At 38.8% G+C, this 12,604-nt stretch overlaps 1 protein-coding gene across 1 annotated transcript in view; it reads right to left on the bottom strand.

Moving 5' to 3' along the window:
• SVIL (supervillin) overlaps nt 1–12,604 on the bottom strand; it is a 67,566-nt gene that overhangs the window by 46,555 nt on the left and 8,407 nt on the right. The window contains 7 exon segments of the mRNA XM_009895128.1: nt 439–473; nt 1,106–1,276; nt 1,609–2,496; nt 4,593–4,673; nt 9,318–10,002; nt 10,411–10,562; nt 10,685–10,742. Of these exon segments, the coding sequence (XP_009893430.1) occupies nt 439–473; nt 1,106–1,276; nt 1,609–2,496; nt 4,593–4,673; nt 9,318–10,002; nt 10,411–10,562; nt 10,685–10,692 (2,020 nt within the window). The 5' untranslated portion in view covers nt 10,693–10,742.

The following is a 12,604-nucleotide window of genomic DNA, read 5'->3' on the forward strand; positions in this document are numbered from 1 at the left end:
ATATGATTTAATAACTAGCATCTTGCAACTTCCTTAGCTAGAAAACGTGTTACCAATATCAGTTTCACACTATAGTAAAGGCTTTTTTAGTTATTAGTCCTAGACCACTGATTAAAATGCATAATTTTTTCCCACCAACTAGCTTCTTTAGTATCTAAATCAGAAAAAAAAACAACCACCATGTTGAACAGTGTTAAGCCATTCCACCCCTGGCCTCCCATATGAAGCTAGGTATCCATAGACAGACTTTTGGACTTAAATTAATTTGAAATCAAGTCTGTAGTAGACATGGCCCAAGGAAAAGCGGTACTTCAAACATATTACAGGTAATGATAGTTATTTTCAAGTGGACTTTGTTTGCATTATCAAATAGTTTTTCAGTTAAAACAAAACCCATTTGCTCCCATTTTTTCTGCAGAAAACACTATAGTAACATACCTTCAGCAGTTGGTATTTCTGCACTCAAAATTGACCTAGTGAAAAATTATCAAATAGAAAGAAGTTAGTTGGAAATGAGACATCAAAAATTAAATTCAAACTCCATCTGAAGTAGCAGGACCTCAAAAGTCTTAAGAGTAGGAAAACTATCTGTTTTTCAAGTTTCAACAGTTTCCACTTTGACATCCGTTATTAAAGCAGAAAGGCAAGCAATTGCAGCCAAACTTAAATACACTGAAGGAAAATGATTTCCAGTTCATCTTGCAGAAGATAAAAGTCTAAGATTTGCCACCAGCTCTTTTAACATAAAATAAGTAGCTTTGGTTGTTTACAAAAAAAGTAAATGATAAAGCAGAGTAGATTGAAAGGAAACTCTTTCTATAAAAACAGACAAAAGCATTTATCATTAGACAGAACCAGACAGCTGTAATACTTTATGATGATTCACTGTTCACCATTTTACATTCGGGGGATTTGGAACAAATTGGTTTTGTCATCAGTGTTTTGGTTTTTATTTTCTAAGCAGCTATAACAAATACTTCATTGTTTTTGATGAGAAACAATAGCCTTGCAAAATGTTTATGCTAATAAATGAACAAAGTCTCTTCACAAGCTTGTTCGTGTTTACCTGCACCAGAATGCTACACAGAGCTATGTACATGCCTACCTATCCGTCTCCTTTCGTTCTGCTGATGTTATAGGTTGAGTTTTAAATCTCTCAGAAGTCTTTCTATTTTCACCAGGAGAAAAATAGCGCCTCGGCCTTCGTGGCCCTCTTTCACGATCGCCATTGGCAGACAAAGTGCTACCTGCCGTTGACATCTCAAACCGAGATTCACTTTTAAACCACATGATAGAAAGCGCATAGAAAAGAAAATAGAAGAGAAAAGTAAAGCATTGATGTAAGCATCTCAACAATTCACTAGAGATCACTCTGCATGCTCCTTCGGTAACATGCGCAGACATACACATTCCGGCTACCCCACATCACAACTTGCACTAGCAAGCAGAAGCACAAAAGCAGGACTCAAACCATCCCAGCCTCCAATACACACTGGTGAGAGCTAAGCTGTGTGCTTTAAGTGCCGAACACAACTGATGTTGAGTGTGTGTAATTTTTGCCAAGGACGTGCAAGTTTCACACGAAAATATGTCCGAAATGTCACCTACAGTTCCGTTTTCTTGTTGGCATTAGCAGTCTCCAGAAAGACGTTGCGGAGCTGGGCAACAGAGACTTTTGTGTCAACCATGCCAATCTCACCGTTTGGTGCGTTTGCTTCCATGCTCTCCTTACTTTTAAAAGCTTCTAACTTAGGAGCCACAGTATAGTCAGACATTGAGCGAGTCAGGACTTTATGCTTTGCTGTCGACACTTTCTGAACAGGAGCTTTTGCCTTGGCAGGCTGCGATACAGACCCACTCTGTATGTACATAACAGCTTCACTCCTTTCTATGTTCTCAGGGTTCTTAAACTGCTGCTCAGGAACCTGCCTCTTATTGCACTCCAGCTCTCTCTGAACTTCGGAGTTAACTTTCAGCTTGCTTGTGAAAGAGGAACTCCCCATCGGGTTATCCAATTCTCCTTCTCCAAAGAGGCCTTCATGGTTCTTCCCTTGTTTGCGAATCTCAGACGGCAAAATTGGTCTTCTGCCTTTGGAAGCCTGTTCACCCTCCAAGGAATCTTCTCCATCAGGCTTTGCTCCATAACCAAGTGCCTCTTCCTTTTCACTCTCTGATGCGGTGGCTGCTGATGATTTTGTTAAGAGGCTAACGCTGTCTGGTAGGAGGAGGCTGCCAACAGAGATGTTTGCTGGTTCTTCTGTTGCCATCAGCTGAGCTGTGTGAGCAACACCAGCAGGCTGAATATAGCCATGTATTGGTTGGCGGACCGAACTGACAGGCTGATTTATAACCCTATCAAAGGCAGACGTTTCTGTCTGAAGAGGCATGTAGTGGGCTGGCACCGGATGGGATTTTCTCTGAGATACTGTGTCTGTGACAAGTTCAGGGCTTCCACGAGCACTTTCCTCTTTCACCAGTTTCTCTCTAACTTTTACTCTTTAAGAAAGAAAAAGGATTAGAGCTGTGAACAGTAATACCCAATCTGGGAAGGAACATAAGACACCTACTGTGGGTACAGACAGCAACATCGTATGAAAATAAAAAGCAATCAATACATCAAAGAAAGCAATCTTATGATGCACGCACCCCCCACCCTGAATCCTAGCAGTAACATTGCTCAAAAACAGTCAAGTGACTCACAGGCCCTTGAACATGCATGACTCCTGAGAAGGTAACTGAGCAAGCTCTGAAAACGTACAGCGTGTTCCCATGAGGTCACAACTGTGTTTGTCAAACAGCACATACCCATAGTCTCAAACAAACAAGATGATCAAAACTGCTTTTTATATTATCAAAGTGTTGGGTTCAGCCTGAAATTGCAAATTCTATTGGCAATCATGTATGTAGTCAGATTTTTGAAGATGTCTAAACACTGGGCAGCCTATATCATATCAAGATGCTGTCGCATCGGGTAAAGGGGTGAAAAACCATGTTGTTTCTCCACCTAGCCCTTCAGATGTTTTGCCAGAGACTTTTTTACTTGTGCTTTTGTGTATCACATAAAATGTCTAAAATGTTACATGTAGCATAACCTGTTTCAGTAAGGGAGAAAAAATATGGACAGTGCAAGCCTTAAAGTCCAAGGAGAACCTATGGCATGGCTGTTGTTCCTCAGAGGGCTTGCAGGGGAGAAAAGGAATTAAAAAAACCCCAACCAACCAACCAACAACAACAAAAACACAAACAAAAAAATCAAACTAAACCAAAACCAAACAAAAATACCAACACCAAAACAGGCATTCTGTTTTAAACGTTTCATATTACATTCTAACATGCAAAACTTACAGGAATGTTCCCAAAAGCTACCTTACTTCAGTGTATTTTCTAGGAACACCTCTAGACTTATGTAACATCCATGCAAAACAGAGTCATATTCTACTTTTAGACACTTAATGCAACTCCACTAACGGAAGGCAAGCACGTGCAGCCAGAGGCAGCCTTTGCTCTATGACTACAACTGCAGGTAAGCTCTCCAACAATTTTACAGCCGCACCGAGTGTTCAGATAGGTTACAGGGCAAGCGTTTGTAAATATCGTATACACAGTACTAAAAATGAAAGCCCTGTACTTCCTCCCCTCCCAAATGGGTATAAAAAATGATTTTAATTCTGAAGAAGGAGAGAAACTCAAGTACAATAGGAAACTAGCTCTTTATTTGGAAGTAAGTAATCCAGCTCAAAGTATGTGCAATTCCAGGCTTGCTACCAACAGACTTTTTGGAGTTTACATTATTAAAAAAAAGCAAGATTTAGGAAAAAAAAGACAAATTAATTATCTGAAAGAATAATTCAGGACATGCGAAGTTATCTGAAACACCAACCTTCCTAATATTTTGGTGTTTCTTATCTCTGAGGATTGGTGCACTTACCAGGGAAAATTCTCAAAGTTACTCAAGCACAGAAAGTGCATTCAGTGTGAAAAAGTGATTCTTTACACTACATGTACCAAGCATTCTCCAGAACATCCACACTGATGTTAGTACTGGGTTAAAAGAATTACTTTAATCAGGAACATGGAAAAGAGTCTTCCTGCAATACTTCTCATGGTGGGCTAGCTGTATATGTTACCAAACCAGGAGAAAGCAGCTGCTTTTAGCTCTGATCAAGATCTTGCTTTACTTTTCAATATAATTTTTTTTTTAATTCTCTTGTACTGTCTCCTTTGGAATTCAAGGAATTAATTGTAGGGAATGCTAAGATGGATTGGTGTATGGTATAAAAATTTGCTGGTTTGCATAGTAGAAAGTGGAATAAAATAAGAAGTTATAAAAATTAGTGGAAGCCAGAATGACAGTAGCTGCGGAAGAAGCTCTGGTCATTTGTACTTCTTCATCAAAATACAATTGGTCTTAAGTTACAATAAAAGCAGATGCTTCAGAAAAGTTTCAATTGCTATTTATCCACTATAAACAACACTTTCTAACTTGCTGCTGTTAAAGGAAAATTAAAGGCAAGTGTTAAATCAAGACAGAGTAAAGGGAAAGAAAGGGGAGGTTTGTAGTCTGTTAGCCACACAGCTGCGTTTTATGATACCTGGAGGGCCAGCTGATAAGTGAAGGTGTGTCCCCTTCTGAATCTTTCTGAAGAAACCACTCTGGTTTTGCTTTCCCTGCACTACTATAGAAAACAGAACTTCAGGTAATTTTTTGAGATCTCAACACATGCTCCCGTTGTTTCTCCCAATCTTCCCTCCCCACCGCTTTTTTTGTTTTCTAATTACTCAATTACAGAGGACTGCTCATGAAAGTGAAAGCACAGCACGTTAATCAAATTGAAAGGTGATAAACCGTGAAAACAAACTATCATATTAATTCCACAAACATCTAAAAAGTGTTCTGAATGTTAAATATTCTACAAAGGTAACCTTATCAAGTGTACGTTGTCCAGAATTTGAGAAGCAAAAGCAACTATACCATCTTATTTTTGCCATTTGCCATTGCAGATGAGTTTGAAGGATTTATGTAAGGACACCTGGAAAAGTTGCTAAAACTATTCCTTTAATTTGTGGTTTATAGTGATAAAGACCACTAGGTCCAAAACAAAGTAGCAATATGAATTTAATGAAGTTAGAAAGTCAGATGGGTGCATCATATTTCCTAAGAAATTCTCAGGAACAGCTGGAATCCCTCTTGCCTTTTGTAGCCCTGTATCACAAAAACTTCAGAAATGCAAACCCAGTTAGCTCAAGTAAAACATGTCAGGTGACAAGGGAAAGGAGAAGCTTAAGAAACAAAGTAACCCCAAATTTGATCTTTTCTTGACTTTATTCTGTAACCATTTTTGAGTTGAAAGCATAAAAAAAACCAAGAGCACCGCAAACTTTTAAAAGCCCTACAGTAAAAGGTGCCTGCAGACTACCTATGTACAGTTTCTCAAATACTTTCCTAATGCTCATCTTTTATCTACAGTCCCTCAGCAACAGTAGATTGCATCAAATACTTTTAACCTTGCAAGCACAGACTGTTCGGCCACATTAATGTTTACAAACAAACTCCCCAGAGGTGACAAGCGGCGAGGTTGCTTTCTTACAGCTACATCTGAAAAAACAACTCGCATTGCAGTAGAGCCATTTGGGATGAAAATCCCAAATTAAGCTCCAGGTCATCTACTTCAATTTTTCTTAGCTGGTCTTTTAACAAAAAAACATGGAAAAGGTCAAATCAATGACTGTTCTTAAGATAAAGACGCATTTACTGCAAATAAATTTAAATTTGAGAACTCACCTACAGTTGTCACCTTATCCAAATCAAGCTTAGAACAAAGTCAAACACCACCTGTTAAAAAAACCTTTTGTTTTTCCAAATGTGTTTGAATTCCTAAAGGAACTGACCAAATAGAAGGTAAAAACCTTTCACAGGAGCTGACCCGGTAGCTGGAATTCCTTTGAAGCAAGTAAACTTCCTTCTCGTCTCATAATGTGTACTTTGGCACATTTTTATAGTGGGCATGGCCTAAGCAGCAATCATTTGTACTTGATCATTCATCCTTTGAAGAGAGCAGTCAGAAGAACGCAAGCCACGTTTTGAATTTAGAGTTAATCTGCCACTTCAGCAGCCAAATGAAGACAATGTCAAATAATACCTTCTCAGCACTTTGTTGTCTTCAGTGATGGCTAATAGGATTAATTATTAAATTGTCTTAGGACTGGAGGCACAAAGCTTTCATACGCATTCCAAAACAAGCTGCATTTATGAAATTTTCCAATTTGAATTCAGCAAATTGAAATTTAACAAAAACAATTTTGCAACCTATATAATGTGGAACTAATTTCAAAATAGTAGCCACTTGGAAGGCTGGTGTTAGCCCTTACTTTGCTTGTGCAAATGGCCTTATAGGAGACTACCACACAGTAACTTTAAACAGACTGCATGGAAATAGACGATGACTTCTTTACGACTCAGAAACAGGGACAAGAGTTTCTGCAAGGTTATTCTTAAATCTCTGAATATCCCACCAGTGAGTACGCACTGGCACTGGGAGTTGTCAGGGGTATTAAAATGAAGAACGGGCTCTTGGCAACTTGGCTGTTAAAATACCACCTACTGCCTACACACGTATCCAAACAAGAGACCAAATCCTACGTTTAAACTCTTGGCTGCTGTAAGAGCTACACCACATCCTACTGGGTACAGATGATTTCCTTCAAAAGATAAGACAGACAGTAATTGTGGGAAACCTGTTTTACGCAAATACTGACCCCAGCGTCATTCAGAAATAATCTGAAATTAGTGATAATGCAGTCAGCAATTTGTTTTGAGTTATGAGTTATTCCTGCTGCTTTTGCCCCAGTCTCTCATTTGTTATTACGGCACTACTGCAGAGTAGAGAAGTAAAAACAACCATACCACAAATGGGATGGAGGTTAAACTCTGGAACTGTTCTAACATCAGAACCCACCTGAAAATGGACCTTTCTTATAATTTCATTATCTGGAAACAGAGACAAAAAAAAGGAAGACCTTGTGGAAGGGGCTTGTCTCCAGTGTTTGCCAAACACAGCTGATCTCTTAGTGTTTCACACAGCATTAGATCCTGTAGGGATCTTTAACAAATGAAACTTTTAACAGACAAAAAAAAATATGCCCCCATTAAAAACACTGTTTCCTTAATTATTTCTCTTTTGCCCAACTTTTATTATAAAAAATAGGTAATGCCAGAAGTGGCAGCTTTAAAAAGAAACTGCTGGAATTTGTGAATGATTTGATAATGCCTTCAGCTTGCTCAGCCTGAACTTCTAGAGCTTTATAGTTTATGGTATGCTGAGTTTATATATAGAGTTTATAGAGCTGCATTAGAAAAAAATGCACTTGTTAGCTAAAAATGAAAGATCTTTGTAAGGAGTCCTGATTTCTCCACTTTAAAGACTAATCTGTGAATGAGTGAATTCAGGTGTTTCTGTATAGCGAGCACGCTGTTTCACCAGGGCAACTGCCATCGCACCAATGCTGTGTGCAGCACAGCTTCTCCTGAATTGGAAGAGATAACCTATAAGGCATTTCATTGTCCAGTGTTTCATTGGTTTCCCCTCACAGAAACAGGGGCTAGGATTACTTTATGAGAGTAAAGAAGATAAACCCCCTTTTTGCACTGCAGCAGGCACATTCTTGGCAAGAAAGTCTGATGGACTTTTGCTTTCTTGAGGCTGAAAATGTTGTCCCTTCCTTCCCCTTTTAAAACAAAGAAAACAAGTTGCCAAAGGTCCATTGCTTCAATATCAGTAATTGGATTAGCCAAGAGATTTATCTCAAATTGACCATTTGAAGATAAGGGATAATATTTTGTAGTATTTGAGTTGGGACTGCTTTAGATACAAGTTTTTTTAAGCCTGAAATAACTTAGTTTACTTACTTTCCTTCTTATGGTTTTTTTGAAATGACAATATTCCTTTTTTGGCTTAAATGGGAGAGTCCAATGATAGCTCATATACCCACATATCCATGCAAAAGAAGGTGAGCAGGATTAGAAGTCACCTGAATAATGAAGAGCTATGAAAAACATATGAAGAGACTACTACTGGTGTGTCCTGTGCAATAAAATGAAACAAAAAATAAGGCTAAGTATATTTGAGCAGTTTACGGGAACTGTAAATCAATCCACCAGGTGGTTAACCTTTGACGTGGATGATTGTTTCATCATTCAAACTTTAAGGTATGCTGATGACAGTTAATAAGAAAGGCCACAATAAATAAGAATCAGGTTTTGTGATTTTGATGGGAAGGATAAAGAACTCCAGTCAAGGTAGCTTGTTTCTGAACCTACTGCAAAATAATGCCAAAAAGTGTAAATGGTTCAGTTTATGCCAGTTTGTTTCAGATTTTTAGAAACAGTCAGCACTGCTCAGCATGATGCAATTGAGTTCTCATCACAATTTACATCATTTTTAGCTGCAACATTTTAACTTAAATTTTTACACTTCTTATTTTCTATCTAGAAATTAAAGAATCACACTTAGAGAGACTCATAGGTTTAAAAAATTTTTAGTCACGCATTGTTTTCAGTCACCATAACACTTTGACAGTCTGTTTTTGCACTACAGTGTGAAACTGCAACGTGAAACTAGTGAAAACTATTTTTTTCCCTTCTGGAAGAATCTGGTTACCCTATTACTGGAGTAAATTTGTCAAATCTGAAGTAATTCAGCATACCATGAAGGAGGCTACGTTTTCCAAATTCAGCATGAAATTTTAATGCTCCCCTCTGCCCCTTCACACACATATCCCGATATTATCTGAAAGACTAACCATCGCAATTCAAGAGTTTTTACACTTTCACAGCAGGAAAACAAATCAACTATTATTTCAACTTTCAGCTTTTAACTCTGAGACCTGTTTTATTTTGGCAAAAGCTGTCATGAAGCTATTCAAATCTTCACTGAGAAACAAGTTGGTTAAAGGCTTGCTCTAACAGGTTATGAAAAAAAAGCAGATTTAGAACCATAACTTCTTCAATTTCTAGTTTGTGTAAATATCTCAAACATCAGTTATTCCACTTTCCCTGCAAATGGCCTAATTTTAGCATAAATTCTATAAATGGAAAGTGAAACCAAGGGTATATCTAATCATATAAATAGGTACCCACTTCCTTTTATCAGAAACACTCTGTGATTCAATAAACCAAACCAATCCAGCCTGAGACATCCAAAGCCACTAAATACATTCTTCAAGGGTAATAAATACATTCATATTGTAGACGCTGCTGCAGAAGGTGATTAAGATAAAGGAATCTACTGTAAAAACAAACAAATAAAAATCATGCTTACCTTTGTCTGATGTTACTGTGCAAGGGCTGGTCATTCTGCAAATGGATTGGTGATGCTGCCCGCTTTGGTGAAGAAAGGGACTCTCTGGGGGTTTGCTTTGGTGATATTGGCACTTCGTTATAGGAGGAAGATTCTTGTCCAGAAAGCGAAAGGGAGACAGAGCTATCCAAGGTTGCTGAATGGTCAGAAGCCTGTCTAATGGCACTGTCATCATCTGCTTTTCTATCACTCTTTTCATTTAAGAGGTCTTCTTTACCTGGAACACCATCTTTTTCGTGGCTGGAGTATTCTTTGGATTCAGAAATCACACTCTTTGACTCCTTCAACTCAGTCCTCGACAAATACAGAGAGCCACAGTCCTTGTTTTCGTCATCTTGCCTTTCACTTTTCACTCCCTTTCTTTCCAAGCTGTCGGGATCTTTCCTTGCCCGCGTATATCTGGATGAGTAGTCAGAATCCAAATCAGAATCAAGAGATAATCCATATTTTTCTGCCAGCTGGCGCCGCCTCTCTGCCTTGTACCTAGCTATTCTTTCTGCTTTTGATTCCAGTTCCTGGACATCCATGTTTCCTGTACTATACAAGGGCTCTGTATTACCTCCTGTGATTTCTGCTCGGTATCTGGTTGATCTGGGTTGTTTTTCTACAGAAGAATCTGAAGTTTCCTCCTCTTCATTTGATCTTCCTGTCAAAAGTCAAAAATATAGGAGTAAGTCCATCCCAAAAACTCCAAGCACCCTACACACAAATCACTCAGTGAACTATAAGCTTCCCATTTTCTTACAAATCAAAGTATACTAGTGACTGCACAGACACATTACATTTTTGCACTTATGTCTCCAAAAGCACATACAAGTGATTAAGAAATGTGTATTAGTTATAACTCTTTAAGAGTCTCATATCAAATTATTGTTGTTTTAAAACAATATGGATAATCAACATTTTTCAAATAAGACAGCTGGAGAACTAAAAGGCAAGTTACAAAAACCCTGACCACAGCTCTCCTATAAAACTCTTCTCTGTGTACTGCACAAATGTTTAGTAAACATGAAGTAATTCAGCAGTGCAAGATTGACTAATATATACTACTTACCTAAGTGGGGACTGTATGGATCAGTTGCACGCATATATCTTGGTGTATCTTCCTCTAGTAAACGGTGTGTGACTGATCCTGGACAGTTTTGCAGAAGCATAGGCTGGGTATCATTTTCAATTCCCTCTAAGCGTCTAGCTATTCTCTCTTTTCTGAAAAAGATGTGAAAAATGTGCAATCAGGCATCTTTGAAGATTTGAGGGGAGAGTTTCTAAGAGGAGGAAACAAAACAAGCTGTGTGTTTTGTTTTACAGGCCACAGACTTTTTTTTTACCTTTTCATTTCCAAAAAATCTTGGTTGTTTGGTTCAAACAGTTTTCTTAATTCTGAAACTGAGACAACAAAAGATTATACAGTTTATAAGCTACTAAGTTTCAGAAACTCACAGAAACTTGCTAAAATACTTTAGAATAAGAAGGAACAGTCAAATAAAGTTAAGAAGTTTGAAATAGCTTTTGTTGAGGAACAAGTATTTTCCTCTGTTTTTCATAGTTTATTAAGCTTGTGTTGTCAAAAGTGCACTAGGCGCATAGGTGTAAACACCAAGGAGTCCTCCCTCCAGGTACTTCCAGGCTAAGCCAGAATCTGCTACACCATCCTAGTAGTTTTCAAGATCTAGTATAAACTGGGCAAGTTGTATTTTGATTAGACGAGGTCAAGCTTACATGCTATAGTAACCTGTTTCAAAACCAGGCAGTATGGAATTACTGCTTACCCTGCCTACACAAAGGTTGGGGAGTGACTATGCTTAAAGAGAAACAGCATCCTCTATTCCTTACTTTCCTCCACTCCCTTACATTGAGCAAATCCCAAGAATCTTGGTGACTCATGGTTGGAGTGAAAATTACCACGTACCCTCACAATACTCCTGCATGGTTAACCACTTTCTATTTTGCTAATTTTCCCTTGTAGTTTTAATTGGACAAACTTTCCTTCTCTCCCACTAAACTGTTTGGTAGTGTTATGTGCTAGCAGACAGCTGTCACAGTTCACAAAATAGTAGTGAACCAACAGGAGGCATGATAGATGAAGTAATCCCTATATATATACACATATGTGCACAGCTGGCAGTGATGTTTGCAAACCACACCAGAGCAGTGAGAGCTACATAAACAAGTGTGGTGTGACTTCTTACCACCAGGAAGAGAAACCATCCAGGTTGTCAAAGGAGGCAGTGGACAAGGCGGGGAGGGGTACAGTGTGTGCCTAACCTCCCCCCCTCCCCAACCCACCCCTATCATTGCCTTGGCAAAGAGGTGGTGCTAAAAGCTGTGTGCGCCTGTTCTGATGCAATGCACCTCTAGGCTTCTGATCCTGCTGACCCAGGGATCAAAAGTTAAAGTAAGCTATAGCCTACAGCCTGCTAAATCAGCCCTAGATTGCCATCACAGACGCTTGATGAGTCAGGAGTGTCTAGTAGACACTGTTCCACATCACTGCAGAAGTAAATTCATCAGCTTCTTTCCCTGCCAGACTTCATTGCTCTAGATAATTAGAAGATAAACATTATTTAAACACCACCCTTTTAAAGGTCAGATACACCTTCTCTCCCTTTCCTCTACTGCAAAAACTTACATGCATAGCTAAGTCAGAGTTTCAGTTTTGCTGAGAAATATCCAGAAAGTTTGCTGTAGTCAATACCAGTGCTCCTACCTCAGAGATACCGATAGAAACTGTTGACATTGGCTGTCATATCACCCTTACATGCTGAAAAGCCACTAGGTCTCTGGGTAAAATGTCTTGGATCAGCAAGAATGAAAGTATTCTGATCATGACTACTCAGAGAAGCAAATGAATGAGGTACGAATATAATGTCTGAGGCTACAGATGAGTGCCTACTGAGAATGATTAACAGGGGAAAGAAATCACCTGGGCCGCCCTCCAAAGTAACTCCTTTAGTCTACATTTTTACAGAAACCAGACTCAAGCTATCCACTTCGATTTCTAAAGGCAGGTTAGCTCAAATTGTGATCATGTCATGAAAAAAAAATCTAATACATTTGATGCAACTAGCAGTGCAGAGTAGCTAAGTATGCAGCTACTTAACAGTGCTAACCCATGGGACACCTCTTCCATACCTAGTTTCAGCATCTGCAGCAAAGCAGATTGTAGTCTATGTTGTTTACCAGGTTGATAGTGCAAGAGAGACACTGAAAGTCAGACAGCTCCAGGCACACATCTCTGGAGACGGATG

Source organism: Charadrius vociferus, unplaced genomic scaffold (assembly GCF_000708025.1).
Source record: "Charadrius vociferus isolate BGI_N301 unplaced genomic scaffold, ASM70802v2 scaffold61, whole genome shotgun sequence".
Classification (NCBI taxonomy): Eukaryota; Metazoa; Chordata; class Aves; order Charadriiformes; family Charadriidae; genus Charadrius; species Charadrius vociferus.